This window comes from Colletotrichum acutatum (genome assembly GCF_030867785.1).
Source record: "Colletotrichum acutatum strain CBS 112980 chromosome Unknown BDZ83scaffold_39, whole genome shotgun sequence".
Classification (NCBI taxonomy): Eukaryota; Fungi; Ascomycota; class Sordariomycetes; order Glomerellales; family Glomerellaceae; genus Colletotrichum; species Colletotrichum acutatum.
Genome location: NW_026849033.1, coordinates 50,959 through 69,173, shown reverse-complemented (window position 1 = coordinate 69,173; position 18,215 = coordinate 50,959). Strand labels below are relative to the sequence as shown.

Below are 18,215 nucleotides of genomic sequence, written 5' to 3'. Positions count from 1 at the left end.
TCAACTGCCGCTTCAGGTCTCGAGCCCTCCTGCGATCCTGCTCTGTTCGGCGTGTACGGCGCACTGCGTACGGAGTACTCTATACGCATATGTACGCATACTCGATCCCTGGGCCGCTCATCTCCCGCAGCCTGTCATCTTATCTTGCTTGCACAGCCAACGCAGATCAGTGAAGGGGAAACGAACGGCAGCCACGAGGCATTCACCAGGTCCATCTTCCATCCTTCACCTACACTTCCACTCGTTTCGTACGAATACTTGTGCTTTGCTCCTCCTGCGCCTGCTGCACCTCAGCGAGAGACAGGACAAGCACTAGAGCACCCGCTGCATGTCTCACAAACATCGGCACAACCTCATTGGTCGACTTTCTCGATAATTTCAAACATCCTGCGGGGCCCCCATCGCTTTCGCGCCCCAAAACCACCAGCTGCAACCCCTTAAACTTGGAGCCTGTCGCGACACAGCTGTGCATCATCACCCAACACGTTGCAAGAGGAGGAAAAGAAGGGGAAGAAAAGCCGGATTCGCTTACAACGGACGCCGTTTGCTCTTGCATCCCGATTTCTTTCTTCGATCGACGATAGACCGGCATTTCGACTGCCTCGTTCCGGCCACCTACCCCGAACACGGCAGCCTGTTTGCTACCTATGCGCTTGCATACGGCGAACGACGTCTCTATTCCCGCAAACGGACTCCCACTTGCTGCTACGCTTTCTACACTCAGCGCCCGCAAAAGCCACCACGCAATCTCGCATATCTACGGCGGTGCCCCAAGGAAATCGACTCTCAACCACATCTCCGACGTTTCTCGGCCAGCCTGCGCTTTTCCCTCGAACCCCGCCAAAACTTCCGCGACTTGCTTGCAGCTCGTTTAGCTTCATCTGATCTGGTTGCAAACCTGACAACCAGCTCGACCCTGGAAACCAACTCTTAATCCATCCGAATCACGACCGGACGGGCCACGGGCCAAGCAGACGTGGTCAGCGTTTTTGACTTTACCCGAATTTTTGCCTAGATGCCTTCGTCCTGACTGTTGCTTATTGTTTACAAAGAGTGACTGTCCATTCAGGTTCTTGCGCCTCTGAAGGTTTACCGGTTAATTGCAGCTAGCCCCGTTGGGGATCGACTCGCTTTGTGTCGCCAGACTCACGGCCGCTGCAACGACAATCAACGTCTTGCAACTTAGATCATACAACGCGCGGGAGGCTGCACAAACGGTACCTGAGTCGTTTGCAACCAATTTTGGCCATCAAAAACAATGGCAACTCAGACTTTAAACGCCCACGCGGGCCATGCTCACTCGAGCTCCACCTCATCATATCCCCCGCGGCCTGCCTCTCCTACATTGACGAATCCCGACATGATTCTGCCCGACTACGATCGCTCGCCTTCTCCCGACCGATCCCATTCTCCATTGACAATGTGGAAGAATTCGCATGCTGTCGATATGAATATGCAGTTCCAATTCCCTCCGAGCGCCTACATCGCCGGCCCCATCACTCCCACGACACCAATAATCTACGGGAACGGAACTATGCTGTCCGATATTGGTGAAGTTACCGAGGCCGAGAGCACACCGGGTAGGAGATCACGCCCGACTTCGGTGATCTGGTCCAGACCCAACAATCGAAGCGGCGACGATTCACGGCAGCCACAATCACCCACCAAGATGCTTGAGAGCTTGAAGAAACGGGCGGCTCAAGCGACACGTTCGCGCCGGTCTTCCGTAGAGTCCACAAGCACAATCACCACCACTCAAGACCAGAATGCCATGTTCGCCGACTTTGACGATACCGTAAGCGTCGACGACAGCAACTTCCAGGGCGATGACGAAGAGAGTGTGGCAGAGTCATATGTGGAGGATGCATCTGTGCATCAAGCGCATGCCATACATCAACCACCCAGGGAATCTCTCGACGACCCCAATAGGTACTCGACCGCACTCATCAGCCGACGAGCAGAGCAGATTCTGGCGAATGCTAAGCGGAGGCTGACGGTAAGTTCTGGCCCTGGTGAAACAGTAAGGAAGGCAGGCTGACATTTCTAGACCATGGAAGGCAACTTGTCGAGGGCACGAAGCTCTTTGAGCATCTCAACTCCTTCAATGTCTTCATTCGATGAGAACCACTCGACTCCATCTCCCACAATTTTGCGCCCTGCCTCATCAGCAGCCTCGCCAACCTCTATCCACGGGCACGCAAGGATGTTGAGTGATACGTCTCTCAATTACGACACAGGTAACAACGGCGCTGTACCAAGAAGGTCCGCCAGCGCCATGGGGGCGGCTGGGGGCTATCGACAACCGTACTCTGTGCGTAAGAACGTTCATGATGCTACGTTGGAACGCCTAAACTCTGGAGGGGAAAGCCAATCTCGATACAAAGCGGCACAGGAAATAGGCCTAGAACCTCTCGGCGAGGATGAAGTCGCACAAGAGTTCCACTCAGGAAGCGATAGCACTAAGCGTGAAAGCTTGCTGAGCCCGGCACTCAATTCCTCGAGCCGCGATCGGCCATTGGTACGCTCGGCGTCGGTAGCGCAGATGCGCGACTTGAAGGGCCAGGTACAAGACCTGAAAGGCAAGATCTCGTCTCTGAGAGAGCAGGCGCGCGCGGACACAATGCGAAGGCGCAGTCTCCAAAGCTTACGAACGCCAAGCCCGTTTACTCATGCGCAGGTCGATCAGTGGTACGCCAAATCGCAAGAGGAGCAATCGCCACCCTTGACTGCTACGTCGGACAAGAACCCATGGAACGCCGACGCAGTCAGTGTCGATGGGCTGGTCCAAGAGCGGGGGTTCCCATCCGATGTACTAGTCGAACTACAGGAGCCTTCGATCGTGGAAGACAACGAGTCCGTGGCAGACGAGTACGACGCAGCCCAAGAAGCCATCCGACTGGAAGAGAGACAAAAGGCCCTTGACGCTATGGAGGCAAACAAGGGCCAGGATGACGCAGTTGACGATGACGACGACATCTCTGACATGCATACTGAAGATGGCTTCGAAGATAGTGTGCAGGTCCAGGAGGAAGACGGATACGACAGCGAGAGTGGTGACTCCCTTTACCACGATACGGTCCAGACTTTTATGTCCCACGAAGATCGAGAAGACGCTTTCGATTACGAACACTTCTTCCTCCACAGCGCACTAGGCAATCTGAGCCAACAGCGTCGGGGCAGCGTCAGTTCCGAAAGCTCCGTCGAGACGACTCGCGGACCGATGACATCGGATGAGTCAATTCGACCGAGATCGCACCATCGAAGAGGCAGCGGCGACACTACTTCAACCATTGAGTCTTTTGCTACGGCTCGCTCGGGGCGAGGCAGCAGAATCAGTACAAACGACGTGAGCGAGGATTTGAGACATGGCATTCTCACCCCGCCAAGCGTCAGCCCGATCAGTGAGCACACTGAGAGCCCTCCTACTGCCAAGCGGTCAACTATCGGTAGCACCATGGGCGGCGAGGACGTTTTGGAGGAACTGAGAACACGCGCGCGGGCTGGCTCCACGGTCTACCGTCGACCGATGAGCACTCAAGCAACGATGGGTCACCGTCCGTCGACCGCTTCCTTCGACTCAACGGGTACCAACCGGAGCTTCCCGTTGGTGGGCAAGGCACGCGTTAGCGTCGGTGTCCTTACGCCCCAGGGTTCTCCCGAGCTGGAGCTGAAGACGATTTCTGATGCTCTCATGAGTGAAACCGCTAGCATTTGCGACAAAGAGAGTATGCATACACCTGACCAGCTCGCACCCATGGAAGCACTGGCCAAGGAGGACCAAATCCTTGTCGAACGCTTCGTTGCCAGCCTCGGCAGGTGCGTGCTCGCCATGAGCGAGGCTGGCAAGGCGTCTTCGGAGAGTCGTATGTATAGAAGACGCATCGATGCAGCTCGCCGGATCCTGGAGGGCATGGGCGAAACATCATAATGGTTTCATTGTTCTTTTCATTTTTGATGATCTGTTGGACCCGTGGGAGTTTAAACAGTGGTAGGGGCTATGCTGCATGGCGCAGCGACAGCAACAGATCAAGGACACCGATATTGATGTCCAAAACGAATAACTGATAATGTAAAATGAAAAGTGGGAGGCTGCGATTGAGGGGTGGAAACGGAGCTGGGTGGAGGAAGCTTGTTATGTTCCACACAACCCACATCGGTTGACGATTCATTTCCTATTTTGACTTCGATACCCTTCTTGTACGTTTTTACAGCTACGTATCAGCTGTTACTTTTCTCTTCTTGTATCTCGTCTATTCATTTGCACAAGAGCTGCTTACCTTTCCTTTGTTCAAAGGAGACTCGACGTCTCAAGCGTTTCTCGGAGAATACCAGTGCTGGGAACGTGTATTATGTGAAGAGAGAGCTGGACGGTTTCTGATTATCAATCGAGTCTTTGGCCTAGTTCAAGAATACTATGCAATATCCTCCATCACCATGCCTTCTGGGTATCATGATTTCCTGAACACTGACAATAGTAGTGTCATTAAAGAATTGCTCTGCATACCATTTGCGAGGATTTTGGATAGTCTAGACTACTGACTGACCAGTAACCTTATCCCAAAGTCGAAGCTGGACCTTATTACCTAGCATTGGAGCTCGAGCAGGGAAGGAACACAAGACCACGTACTTTCCTGGCTTACATAACATTGTTCCTTTGGCATCGTCTATCGCGATACTTTACGATTCAAATGAGTATTTCCCTTTCTGACTATTGGATGCAGTAAATATTGATACCCTTCAAGTCTTCCAGATTGTCTTTAGAGAGACACTAGCGCCTGATGTCCTTGGTTGTCAAGATGGATGTCAACGTGTCGGTGCTTTCCCCTTCTCACATGCTGGGAGAACGAACGTCGCGAATTAGCGTCGTCCCTCCATCCTTCCCCACTTGGGGGAGAAAAAGCAGCATCGACAACACACCACGACCACTCGAGTGCACACCGCATTTGCTTGTGCTTGTGCCTTGTGCCTCGTGCTTGCTCTGCTTGCGCTCAAGGTTCCAAGGGTCCAACTCCACCTTCCTTCCTGGCCCATTTCCATTCTTTCCTCCACCCGCACAGGACCTTCCGCCAAAAGCTCACCGCAACCGTTTCCTTCTTGTGTTGTTACTGTTGTCGGTTAGGCCCTGTGCTGTCAAGAAAAACAATAACCTCACGAGGAGATTTTTTTTCTACCCTTCTTTTGGGTATATCTGGTGTCGGGCATCAGAAGAGTCACGCTCCTCTACAACAAAAAGTACGCACGCGACCAGACGCAAGAGACGAGTAGCTACACACGAGCAGCGAGAAGAGAAGGCGCCGCAAGACATAGTAGGGAAAAAAGACACGTACCGAGAAACCTCTACAATCGCTCCAATCACTCCGATAACACCAGATTCGAGAGGAAGCCCAAACCCCCGCAAAGAACGCGACAGACGTCAACAAGAAACAACGACCGCCCAAGATGGCCGAACCCTCCATCACAAATTTCCTCCTCCGCTCACTCCTACCCCCCGACGCAGCCGACTTTATCCACAAAAACGCCCTCCACCCGTCTTCGCCCGTCCAACAACTCAAGGGTCACGCCTTAGCCGCCGCCTCCCGTGCCTTCGATGAGCTGTACCCGTACCTCGCGCCCGCCGTCGACGCGACGCTCGACTTTTTACACTCGTCGCCCGAGCTCGTGTCTTTTGCGGTGCTGCTCGCGCTGCTGGCCGCCACGGTGATTGTGTTGAATTGGATCCGGCGCGTGGTTGCGTTTTGGACGGCGCTGGTGCTGCGGCTCGCTTTCTGGGGCGGGGTAGTCGTTGTTGTTGCGGCTGTGTGGCAGAGGGGCGTGTTTGAGACGGCGAGGGACGCTGTTGTTGTGGGCGGGAAAGTTGTCGGGTTTGCGGCTGCCGCGAAGGACGTTTGGGTGAGCGAGTATAGGAGGTATGAGGAGGAGACGAAGGTGCAGGGCAACAAGTACCGGTGAGGAGGGACAGATCTCATGGGGACTCTCTCGACGCGTCGGCAGAACTGTAGAACTAGGACAAGCTTCCTGGTGTCCTCGGGACAAAGGCTCCCGGCATAAACACGACGAGAAGATACTTCGCTAAGCAAGTCAGAAGAAAGGGCCGCTGGAAATTGAATGGTGGGATATACCCCGGGGAAAGGAAGACGCGAATGTTTTTGGAGACGGGGGACACGATTGTACAAGGCATACGCATCAGGACATGATGCGACATTCTAACTGTAGGTCAAGAAACCCCGAGGCCATGAGGACGACCACAGTACCATGGGCGAGGTTCGCAAGACTGGATAAGAATCGTATATCTGAAGACTGAAGACGAGAAGCCCCGTCGCAGCTCTGGATCAAGCAGGAAAATGGTGCACGGGACAGTGACAGACTGAGACACGATGCCAAGGATGTTGCCGGACACGACTATAAATGATTCAATGGATTAAATAAATACCAACGCCAACGCTATGCAATCTTCATCTCCCTACCATTTGCTGTTTTTCGTCAATATGCCATCCATCTTTGAGGAGCCCGGCACAATCACAGCCACGCGAGACCCGTGCATTTCACGAGCACACTGGATAGTGTGAAGGTGACCGCCCCTTGTTCGTATCCATCCCACATCAAGCACCCTCCCGAGCTTTAATCGTCTTGCGGCTCGTCAAACTCCTCGTCCTTGAGCTCCTTTGGCTCCTGCGCCTCGTGGTACTGGATGATATCATCCACATAGCTCAGGATCGCGCCGACGCTGTCCTCGTCCGTGTTATCCAGCTTGAGATAGTTGACCATGCTGAAGCTCTCAATCAGGCCCGCGACGGCGCGGTTGAGCCTCTGGAAGCTCCGGCCGCGCATGACGAGGTCGCGGTCGTGCACTTCGCCGCGGCCGTCGTCGGGCTCGCCGCCCGCGGCGGCGATGGAGATGGGGTCGTCGTCGAGGAGACCCGTGTCGGGTGTGAGAAAGCGCTTGAGGTCCTTTTTGCGGACCTGGTCTTTCACGAGATCCATCTTGGAGAGGACGTTGATGTGGGGGATCTCGAGCATGATCATGGCGGACATGGCGGAGAGTGTGCCAGCGAAGAATTTGGCGCGGTCGACGACGAAGGTGGCTTCGAGGAGGTAGGCGGCGCAGAGGCGGATGTCGAGGCTTCCCGGCTGGGAAAGGAAGCGGGCGAGGGCGGGCAGGATGGGGATGTGGGTGTAGAGCTCGATCTGGCCCGGCATGTCAAAGATGATGAGGTACTCCTCTGTGAGGTTGTCGAGGGCCTCTGTGAGGAAGTCGAGGTTCTCCATGAGGAACTCGAAGCAGTAGATGAGGCCGCCGTTGGGGCCGAGGCCGACCTCTTCCATGGCGTCGTGGAGGGAGATGAGGTCTTTGATATCGAGGTCGGGCGCGTGCTCGAAGGACTCGGCGGCCGGGTCGAGGTTGACGTAGAAGGCGGAGCGGCGGTTGAGGTTCAGGTGGGTGATGAGGGAGGCGCAGAAGGTGGACTGCGGGAGGCGGAGGGGATGTTAGCTTTCGGATGCATTTTTTGAGGCGAGTAGCCCGGCGCTACGGCCGGCGCAACGGGATGAAGAGGAGATTGGACGGCGGTTCTGGATGCCGCACGGAGACCGGGTAACGGGGCGGAAGAAGGGTATTGGCTTTGGGAGTACTGACCTTGCCGGCTCCGGCCGGGCCCATGACCATGACGCCGTACTTGGACATGATGGCGTATGGGAGGGAGGATACGGTGGGCGGTTCGTTTCGTGGGTTGAGACTTGCGGGCAGATATGTAAGGGCAGAGCTAAGCAAGAGGCTACGTGTGTTTCCTCCTGATCGAGTGCCTGAGTCTGGGTATCGTGTGGCAGAGTAGTAGTGGCGGGAGCGTCAGCGGTTCGGGTAGGTGATGGTGGTGGTGGTGGTGGCCTTGGATCGGCAGAGTCACTTGTCGCAGACTTTTTGGGCAGAGGAATGGATGTTTGCCTATGGAAATTTACCCCGCCATGCAGGAACGGGCGCGCGTCAAGGGTCGCGGTTGATCAGCAGCGCCTGTCTTTGCGCGCCACTTTAGGATCGTGGAAGACCCAGAGTGACCGTACCTGAAGGTACCTTATTAGTCAGATATCAAAGAAGCTACAGCTCGGCTCTTTGAATGATGTTACTCCGGAACTGCGATATCAGCGCCGGTGCCGGGGTTGGAGGATGGCAGGCGAAAAGAAAAAAAATTAAAAATTTGCTTCGCGGCGGCGATAGCTTGCGATAAGAGACAACAGGATGCCAGCTCGAATGTAATGCCCCCCCCCCCTTTTCCCATGGACCAATTCTCTCTAACAGTAAGAACAATGACGGGCGGCTTGCTGCGGAATTACGGGCCAATGCCGCTCGCACGTGTAGAGCGCGGGAGGGGCATATTCTCACCAGGCCCGTTAGGGATGTCATACAGCGTAGCTCCTAGGTGGGATTAGCCTGTTTCGGCGGGGGTTTCTCACTTGTCTCCAGAGGTATTGGAGGGGTGGCTTCGCAGTCATGTTCGGAATGCGTGTCCTCGCAGGAGGGATACGCCGAGGGAGTCACTGCTGTGAAGGACACATTCGAATATCCATGAGAAGAATGGAGGATGGGAATGTCGCCGAGAAGTGTGCGCGTGCCGTTGACATTCCGAGCTTTGAACAGGGGGCCGTATTGCCCAGTCTCGAAGAACTCGCGTGTCTTATCCAGGAAGAAAGGGACGCCTCGTGGAATGTCCTTAACTCAACAATGCTTTGATAGGAGAGACAGAACTAGAAGAGTCTCAAAAGAGACAATCGCAAGTCAGCAAAGTTCCCGTTGAGAGTTCCGGCTCCCGTGCTTGACCATAGCAATTGCGCGATGCCGTACTGCTTTTTATGTCCCGTACGTACTTTGCTTACCTACACACAATTGGAGTTACCTTAGTTTGTGAGGCGAGGATAAGGTTCTTAACACCATCGGGCTTGTTCTGGCCTTGACCAAGGAGGAATAAAAGGGCTAGGGGAAAAATGGCAAGGACGAAACAGAAGGAAGCCCGAGCTCCCTCGGGGAACGATCACCGCTGCTCTCGTTGAGGTGCGCATCCTGGTGACTGTGTAAATCCGAGCTTTTACTCCCTTCTAAGGCCAGCAAGCCAGACCGTGGGATGCCCGCTGTCTTGTTGAACCGCAACCCACCAACCAAGAGGTGGCCGTAGCGGTACACGGGGGTGCTGTAATGTGGCCCGAAGAGTGTTTGGTACGGCACGTACGGCGCCTTTTCTGCTAATGGGAGTGTGCCTGACTGACACAGGTCCCAGATATGCTGCGAAGGTGAAGGCGGTCAAGGGAGAGAAGTCGTGAGGATGGCGCAATCTGGAGAATTTTGGACCCTCCCCCTCGACAGGGCTGGTACATAGGGATGGAGGGGTCGACCGGTGAATATACCTTCCCACCACAGTAATTTACTATGCTTGTGTGGGTACCTTCCCTGCCGTCCGGCCCTCGGCCAATGTCTCCCACGAATAGTGCCTCAAATCCGCTTGAGCTTATGGCCAGGCACGGAGCAAAAGGTACATCCAGATACAGAGGAGCAGCAGCAGGAGGAGCAAGAGGAGCAAGTGAGGAGCGAGAATTTCTTCCCAACCGGCCACCATCCCAAGTCCCAAGTCGGGTCCCAGAGTCCCCATCCCCAGGTCGCGCGCTCGTCTTGTGTTTCTTTTAAAACCCGAACGGCCACATCTTCCTCTTCCTCCTCTCGCACTCTTTCCTCCTTCTACATCCACAAACCTCGCCTTCCTCCGTGTCCCTTCTCCATCTCAAAAGGTATGCAATTGACTTCGCGTTGAGCTTCCCTCCCCTCCACGCAGACCCAGAGAAAAGAGGACAAACGGCTGACCCATTGAATCCAGAAGTAGCTTTTACCCGTTGCTGTCTTCATAGCCCCTCGGAACCCCGCGTCGGTATTTTTTCACCGCACCGAGCTCCTCAAAACTTTTTTTCTCTTCACATCTTTTCACAATACACACTTCCCACACACATCTATCTAAGATGTCTGCTACCAACGGTGTCAACGGCAACGGCATTGCCAGCCGCAAGCACTACAATGAGGGCAACTTCCTCTTCACCGTAAGCAAATCCTTTTGGTCGCTAATTGCCGACACCCCTCAGGCCGAACACCCATGCTAACTCCCGAGATAGTCCGAGTCTGTTGGTGAGGGTCACCCCGACAAGATCGCCGATCAGGTCTCCGATGCCATCCTTGACGCCTGCCTGAGAGAGGACCCCCTCTCCAAGGTCGCTTGCGAGACCGCCACCAAGACCGGTATGATCATGGTCTTCGGTGAGATCACCACCAAGGCCAAGCTCGACTACCAGAAGGTTGTCCGTGACGCCGTCAAGGACATCGGCTACGATGACTCCGCCAAGGGTTTCGACTACAAGACCCTCAACCTGCTCGTCGCTATTGAGCAGCAGTCCCCCGATATCGCCCAGGGTCTCCACTACGAGAAGGCCCTCGAGCAGCTCGGTGCCGGTGACCAGGGTATCATGTTCGGATACGCCACCGACGAGACCCCTGAGCTCTTCCCCCTCACCCTTCTCTTCGCCCACAAGCTCAACGCTGCCATGTCCGCTGCCCGCCGTGACGGCACCCTCCCCTGGCTCCGCCCCGACACCAAGACCCAGGTCACCATCGAGTACAAGCACGACAACGGTGCCGTTGTTCCCCTGCGCGTCGACACCATTGTCGTCTCTGCCCAGCACGCTGAGGACATCACCACCGAGCAGCTCCGCAAGGAGATCAAGGAGAAGATCATCAAGAAGGTCATCCCTGAGAAGTACCTTGACGACAAGACCGTCTACCACGTGAGTTCAACTCCATTGCGCTACTCTCTGACTTCTCGACTAACATTTCTCAGATCCAACCCTCTGGCCTCTTCATCATCGGTGGCCCCCAGGGTGACGCCGGTTTGACCGGTCGCAAGATCATTGTCGACACCTACGGTGGCTGGGGTGCTCACGGTGGTGGTGCCTTCTCCGGCAAGGATTTCTCCAAGGTCGATCGTTCCGCTGCCTACGTCGGTCGCTGGATCGCCAAGTCCCTGGTCAACGCCGGCCTTGCCCGCCGTGCCCTTGTCCAGCTCTCATACGCCATTGGTGTCGCCGAGCCCCTTTCCATCTACGTCGACACCTACGGCACCTCCGACAAGACCTCCGATGATCTCGTCAAGATCATCCGCGACAACTTTGACCTCCGCCCCGGTGTCATTGTCCGCGAGCTCAGCCTGGACCGTCCCATCTACCTCCAGACCGCCAAGAACGGTCACTTCGGTACCAACCAGACCTTCACCTGGGAGCAGCCCAAGACTCTCAAGTTCTAAGTCAATTAGTACTGGACCGAGCAGGATTTCTTCAACAAGCTTCCTGCATTGCAACGACCTAGACGTTTATAATAATTTTGATATTCATGCGGACAGGCACTCAAACATGGCGTACGGTTCTCAACGAATCCCGGTTTCCAGCCTTTTCGGGTAAAGGCAGCAACAACAACATCAAGACACGAGGGCGTGGTCTTTTTGGTAGGATCGTTTTTTCATATTATGTCAAACGGTGTTAAAAACAATCGGAACAAGGGAGCGGTGGCGTCTTTCAACAAAGACACAAAGCGGGTTACACAGGAACAAATCCTGAAGCGATTTTTTTCGTTTTCTTTTTTCCAAAGTCACAAAAAGAGCAATGCATTATGAGAAGATACCCTTCGGATTGTTCGAAAGGGGAACAAAGCATCTACAACGGCGTTAACGGGGAAACAAAAGAACTTCAACATCTTTTCTTTCCTGGTTTTCTAGCCGACCATCTCTTGCGCGGTTGAGGGTGGCAGAGGCGAATAGCCGGGGGAGATAGGCCTCAGAGGTTTTTATCTCTGGGCATGGTGGATGATGTGAGCTTGGAGAGGGCTCATGGTTTGTAGATAGGTAGACCATTTGGCTACTGGTAATAGAGACGAGGATCTCACGAACTTGACGTTTTGAGACGTGCAATTGTGAACCAATGATATGGACCAGGAACGGCTAGCACTTCTACCAGCTTCACCGCCTGGATTCCACGACGTGTCTCAGCACGTTCCCTTGCAGTTCTAGAAGGAGCCTAGACTCAACACAGGCAGGCAAATCCCAGACATGTTTCTCAACGGCATGAAGCGGAGCGCACGCCATATGTCGGTCGATAGACTACCACACTGCCCGCCCGCAACTGACTGTCTACATCCTCGGATAAGGAGGGGAAAGTGACTTTGGTCCAGAGACTCAAAGTCAGGCTTTCAGCATGCAAGACGGAAAGTCTAATTCGGAGTATACCTTTTCGACAGAGTTTCCGCCGGTGGGAGTGCCGCCAAATTGACATGTCACAAAAGAACGGGCAAAAAGTTTCGCTGTGTCAAATGCCATGAGAGTCAAACACACAATGTCGTCGCCCTCACGAAGATTGGACCCTTCATATAACCCTTTCTCGTCGGTACTGTCACACATGTCCACCGGGCTCTGTGGAGCAATCCACCGTAGCTGGGCGATCTGTACGGAAGGGTGGCCGAGTTGGTTATGGCGCCAGGTTAAGGTCAGCTTAACATCTGTTTCCTGGTGGGGCAACCCGCGCGAGTTCGAGTCTCGTCCCTTTCAATTTTTGTGTTTTTGGGTTCCTATATCTGTATGAAGATGAGTGGAATTTCATATTTTTATTTCGTGATGGTCTCGTGTGTGCCTTGGATGTACTGAAATCTTGATCAGTGAGAGACTGCTGGGGAGTTTGGCGTGTTTTGTAGCTAGCTATGTCTTCTGAATTTTGACAACGGAGCCACTTCGTCCCAATGACCAAGCGATCCATTTTCAAGTATAGATAACTATGTTATGAAAACTGCTAATGGCTTGTTATCTAAGTTGTCGTTTCTGAGGTAGTTCCATACTCCTTGGGAGGAGTACTTATCCTTTTCCTACACTTACAATTTCAACGAGACAAAGAGATATTAGCCAATATCTCAGTTCAAATGTTTGTGGCCCTCGTCGAGATCCAGCCGCCCTTTTGCGCCTAGGCGTGATATTCTGCGACCAAGTACAAAGACTCAAAATCCTCCTTGTGTCACTTTCCCCAGTATCTTGATAGGCGTACGAGAAATCCCTATTTTAATATCATCTGTCTCCCTTTCCTCCCAACAAACATATCGTATTAGCTAAACCCCCCCACCCAAGGATCTAAATAAAGACTTGAATAGACCCCCACCTCCGGAGACCGTCACACAGAAACTTCGGGCCGCAAACACGGGAACCACGGGAAATGCGGAAAGTCTTCCGATCGATGAATACTTCCTCGGGCCCCGTCGCGGTCCGTGAAGTTCGGGAGCACTGTTCAGTATCAAGATTGCGGCCCGGTGTCTCTTCCTGAAGTTGACGACTCTCCGGGGGGTGTTTGCGTTGCGTAAGGTGCGGTGAGTCTGAAAGAAAAGGGGGTTTTCCAGCTTCACAAAGCGCAAAGAGGCAACTCTGGCAGTCCCATAGTTTCTCTTCATGAGTTCCATTTGGGATTGCCGATGTGGGTAAGTGATCAACCTAAGCAACAATTCAGTTTTCACTTGCGCCGTTGACTGTATGGTAGCGGGCTGCCATCAGCTGACATCTGAAGTATCTGGAGCTCCTGTAGTTACCTCATACGAACACGTTACACAAAAGTTCGCGACAATAGGGCTGAAACAGACTTCGACTTGGCTGGGCGGAATTCTTTCCTTTTACGCTTCCTGTTTGGGACAGTCATATCGACTAAATTTGCAGTACGATGGGATCCCGTGTGTAACCCCAAACCCCAAACCACTCGATCTTGTCTCTCTTGTCGTTTCCTTCTACAATTGACTAGGTGGGCTTGCTCCTGTGAGGTTCGTGACACACACGTAGTAGCATGCGTTGCGATGAGATCTTCATCTAGAGTGAAGCATGGGAAGTGGTTCGAGCAAATGGGGAAACGAGGGTGAGAGAGGGAGAGAGAAAGAGAAGAGAAGGGGCTAGTGGTGGGATGGGGGGATGGGGGGAACGTAGGTTTTGGGCTTGACGTGGGAAGATTAGGCCAAACCATGCCAATGGTAACCAACCAGAGACGAGGGGAACCAGCTCCGTCTCAATGATGATTTGCGTATGCGTTGTACGCTATGAGCCAGACGATTTCTACGGCCGATGCGCATTGGGGAGATGGCCTGTTTGTAGAAAGTTACCTCGAAACATTTTCGGCTTTCACAGTGGATATCCCGAATACCGCAAGCGGATCCGCGCCAGCACATTGAGGTTGCTACTGTTGTTAATGTTGCTTCGTGGGCTAATTAATGTCAATCTACTGTAGTAGCAACCGACATATCTGTGGGTTTGGCGGCTCAGCGGGAGAAAGAAAGGCAACAGCGTCAAGGCGACACTCTTCTCATGAACATGTGCGCTTGTCCGCGATTACAGTAGTAGCCTAGCTCCGCCAAGCAAACCAAGCTGGATCATGTTTGGGAACTTGCCATTGCTTTTTTGGTGGGTTGGTCGGCACTATGCCGAGTAAGTCGAGCGGCATCAGAGATGTGCAGTTGGAACTAGTTCGTGATCGCCACGTTACGTGCAGGTATGTTGGCGTTTCATGAGTCGGCACCTGATGGCTTCTCGTCATGGGACCAGAGCTGTGAAGTGATAACTTGATCACACCGAGCCAAGTGACGAGGCGTATACCGGTCTACGAGAAGCCGGCAAAGATGGGATAATGGACTTAGAATCGGCGATCAGATTTGGGAAGATCAAACGTGGTACGTTGCTTGAAGAGCCCGGTGGCTGGTGGATAACTACGTTGGTTGTTGACCCGGTATAAGTGAGTTCGTGATTGGGTCCGTCAGTCCTTTGAAATCATTCTAGAATATGTATTTAATATCGTGAACGAGCTTGAAGCTAGAGTAGCTTATCGCATGTTAATTTGCGAGAAGTCTAATGAACATGATTGGCATGCAGATGCAGCAGGCATGCTACGTTGTGTCACCACAAGCCAACATGCTCGTGATGGAATGACGAATATCATTCTATGGCGATTTGGCAAACATCTTTCAAACACCGTAGGGATTTGGTCTTCCTTACGGCCGAGTGTAGAAGCGTTGGGAATTGGAATGGATGGCAGCACAGGGTACGATGTGCCACACCCACCCTGCTCTGCTGATTGAAGCGAGCGAACGAAGACAACAGGGACCTGTAAGGCCGGTCTAATTCCGCGCTACCCTGGACAGAAAATTCGGACTCGTCAAAGTTCACTATTTCTGCCATGGCATTGCTTTGCGACTCGCTGCCAGCCTCCTGGAGGACAGGGGATATTGTATCGAGTCGCCTGCCTATCCGTCGACGTGGAAGGTGATTGGCAATGTCAAGGAGCACCGCCAGCCAAGATTCACCTCGAGGAGCTTCATTATTAAAAGATCCCGGCACCATGGAAGACAGCATGCCGAGAGGAATGGTGCAAGCCTCTGAAGCTCTTGTCCAGTATCAGCCGCAGTCGACCAACTTCGCCTTTTGCAAATATCGATGCACGCCGGAATAAGTCACAAGTCGTTCCAACAGCTCATAATCAGATCAGTTCCAACAACGCCAACAATGGCCGGTGCCGGAGTTAGTGGCCTGGCAGGGGCTGTGTGATTTAACGGGATGGGTGAAAGGGGATCTCTTCATCTTGCTCGAGGAAATTCGGGAAGGGCAAAATGCATCGGGGGGAGGGGTGGGAAGAACCGAAGGAGTGGTTCATGGCTGGGAGATCCGAGACTCGATCCAACTGCTTCGGGACGGGTTGCCGCTGGGGTACGACGGGCGGTGCGATCCCTCGGCCGGCAGGTGTGGTTGCGAAGCGAAGGGGCCGAAGGCGTTAGACAATAGCAACGTTGCCCCACACACATCCGAGAACAATGTCAATCGGGGGGCTCCACCGTGCCACCACAATGGGAAGAGGCGTTCCGTAAAGTGGGTCGATGCTCCGTGTGGCCCCTCCGGCTTCCGCACCCCCCCTTAGTCTACGCCCATCAGCAATGCAGCTTTCCGGGGAGAACAATAAACTGGTAACGCCATTCAGCGGTGTGAAGTGTCAAACTTTCCTTTAGTGTTGGCCGGCTTTTCGATGCGCCGGAGACAGGGGAGGGCTGCTCACATTGGCAATTGTCGTAGAGAGGACCGGACATCTTCCGCCTTGCCCTGTTCAGGCATGAGGGCATGTCCCTCGCCATGTGGGCAATTGCTCTCTTGGGGATATATCTGGGTTAATTTTTTCCTTCGATCGGCGTGTTTTTGGCGCAACAAGCATCGTCGGGATCCGCCACATCCTTGTTCTGGCGCCGAATGGTTGGGTCTTGTTTCGCTACCGGTGACCACAAAGGTGTGGTCCGAGCAAGAGAAGCAGGCCTGGGTTAAACGGAGACTTGAGGGCAGCCGGCCCAACTCATCCTACTCTGGGAGCTCAAACAAGCTCACAGTGGATAGTGGTGGTTAGGATCTTGCTTCTGCGCTTACACCGTGTGTCTGTGAAAGAATGTCCAAGGTGGAGCTGGATAGCAAAAAGTGAGAGATGATGGCTCGTTGATGAGTGATGGAACGGGGCCCATTGTGCTTGCCTGGTGTTTTCTTCGGCCTACCCACCAGAACGGGGGAGCCACTGCCCACTTGAACGTTCCGTTCTACCAACTGAACAGGGAAAGCTGACTTTCAATGTTACTTCCCACGTCCGGCGTCTTTCTGTCACATCTCCGCTAAAGAAACCTGGTCTTACCTTGAGTGTGTTGTCATATGCCCAAGGAAGTAGTTATATATCGACTACTACTACTACTACTTCTTCTCATCTCACATACGCATTGCATCTTGTTTCACTTCATATCTTAATTTCGAGAGGAAAGGCGAAAGATAAAACGAGCTAAAGGCGTCTCTGTCAACTTGCCAAAACTCGGGACTTTGACGACACTGCTGCGTGGCCTTACCTCATCACTACTTCTTCTCTACGCATTGCCATAGCCGATGATGGCTTCAGCCACCGAAAGCATCCAGACCCAACAACTCACTCTACTGTCAGGCCTTCATGCTCTGACAATACCCAAGGATAATGGTCCCTGGAGACAGCCTCAGCCTCCAGCATACTCTCCGCAGGCACAACCGATGGTCTTCAGCAGCGTCGCATCCCACTTCGTGAGGCGGGATGTTACAAATGACAGCCAATATAGTCAACGGGCCTCTCGTCTTCCGCAAGATTCGATCTTAGATGTCGACGAGGAAGAGGAAGAAGAAGAGCCATCGCCCATTTCCCTGCGTATCTCAACACGAATCGACGTGGCTAGCGATAGCAACCTCATCGCCCTACCCTATTCGCCTGCAGTACAGGCCAACTCCATTGCGAAAGCGATAGTCGATGCCATTTATGAAAGAGATTGGACAGTCGGGTGTCCCTTGATAGACGAAAATGGGCGGCCAAGACCATTGAAGCTGGAAGTTGATGCAGGCATCACTGTGAGGGGATCGTCAAATGTCATTGGCACGGAAGCAGTCATCACAGAGTTTCTTCGTCGTGGGACGCATACTCAAAAGAAACCACCTCACCGACAACCCCGGAGAGAGCCTACCGATTCCGCGACATCTCCTTCATTGCCGAATCGGAGGAGGCCGGCCTCAGAGCTGGATGCACCTGAGCACCCAGTGTATAAGCGTGCTCGGAGTGAGGAGTGAGTCTTTATCGGTTGGTCTCTGGAGTTTTTTCGAGCGATAATTTATGAACCTCGGTATTCCAGCTCTGGCGGCATTGATAGAACGAGGGAACGCAGAGTCATGCCACGCTGAGGCCGTTGATCGTCAGGGGACCTCAATGGTGCTCGCCATAGTGTCACTATGCGTCGCTGTTTGGTGGAACGGCGGCGCAAAGCTACAAGGATCTCGCAAAACATATGGGACACTAGGATTGAGTAAATATCATAGTGCCGAGGTATGGGCGGGACTAGAGGGAGCCATCTAGATCGATCTAGATGAGGTCGAAAACTCGATCACAGTCAGCTCGCTGTAATGAAAATCCAACGTTTGTACTGAGCCAACTTATATTCACAATTGCAAAATCATCCCTAATGTATTCTTTAGCACATAACTGCTTTCTTCATCTGAATGACAAGGTCTTTTAACTTCCCCGTTGATCTGTGAGATCGGAGTCCCGAGTATCGAGGTTTGAGCAAGCCGGCATGTGATAAAGGTCCAGGGTACCAA

At 53.3% G+C, this 18,215-nt stretch overlaps 5 protein-coding genes and 1 non-coding gene across 6 annotated transcripts; 5 read left to right on the top strand and 1 right to left on the bottom strand.

Annotated features, from left to right (window-relative positions):
• Window positions 1-1,258: 1,258 nt before the first annotated feature.
• BDZ83DRAFT_751488 (uncharacterized protein) lies at window positions 1,259-3,928 on the top strand (the record flags this gene model as incomplete). The annotated part of the gene is made up of 2 exons (XM_060514056.1): window positions 1,259-1,996; window positions 2,048-3,928. 2 exons carry the CDS (start codon window positions 1,259-1,261, stop codon window positions 3,926-3,928), a joined length of 2,619 nt encoding a protein of 872 aa, XP_060365703.1.
• Window positions 3,929-5,439: 1,511 nt separating this feature from the next.
• On the top strand, window positions 5,440-5,949 carry BDZ83DRAFT_751487 (uncharacterized protein; the record flags this gene model as incomplete). Its single annotated transcript, XM_060514055.1, has 1 exon — window positions 5,440-5,949. The coding sequence occupies one exon, from the start codon at window positions 5,440-5,442 to the stop codon at window positions 5,947-5,949; it is 510 nt and encodes a 169-aa protein (XP_060365702.1).
• Window positions 5,950-6,419: 470 nt separating this feature from the next.
• Window positions 6,420-7,656, bottom strand: BDZ83DRAFT_618768 (GPN-loop GTPase). Its single transcript, XM_060508087.1, has one exon. It carries the CDS (start codon window positions 7,321-7,323, stop codon window positions 6,619-6,621), a length of 705 nt encoding a protein of 234 aa, XP_060365701.1. The 5' UTR covers window positions 7,324-7,656; the 3' UTR covers window positions 6,420-6,618.
• Window positions 7,657-9,993: 2,337 nt separating this feature from the next.
• Window positions 9,994-11,324, top strand: BDZ83DRAFT_651073 (S-adenosylmethionine synthetase; the record flags this gene model as incomplete). Its single annotated transcript, XM_060510425.1, has 3 exons — window positions 9,994-10,071; window positions 10,144-10,809; window positions 10,863-11,324. The coding sequence occupies 3 exons, from the start codon at window positions 9,994-9,996 to the stop codon at window positions 11,322-11,324; spliced, it is 1,206 nt and encodes a 401-aa protein (XP_060365700.1).
• Window positions 11,325-12,518: 1,194 nt separating this feature from the next.
• Window positions 12,519-12,617, top strand: BDZ83DRAFT_t132. Its single transcript has one exon. It is a non-coding gene; the product is annotated as a tRNA-Leu (tRNA).
• Window positions 12,618-16,556: 3,939 nt separating this feature from the next.
• On the top strand, window positions 16,557-18,050 carry BDZ83DRAFT_618753 (uncharacterized protein). The gene has a single exon (XM_060508086.1). The coding sequence runs from the start codon at window positions 16,989-16,991 to the stop codon at window positions 17,688-17,690; it is 702 nt and encodes a 233-aa protein (XP_060365699.1). The 5' UTR covers window positions 16,557-16,988; the 3' UTR covers window positions 17,691-18,050.
• The last annotated feature ends 165 nt before the right edge of the window (window positions 18,051-18,215 follow it).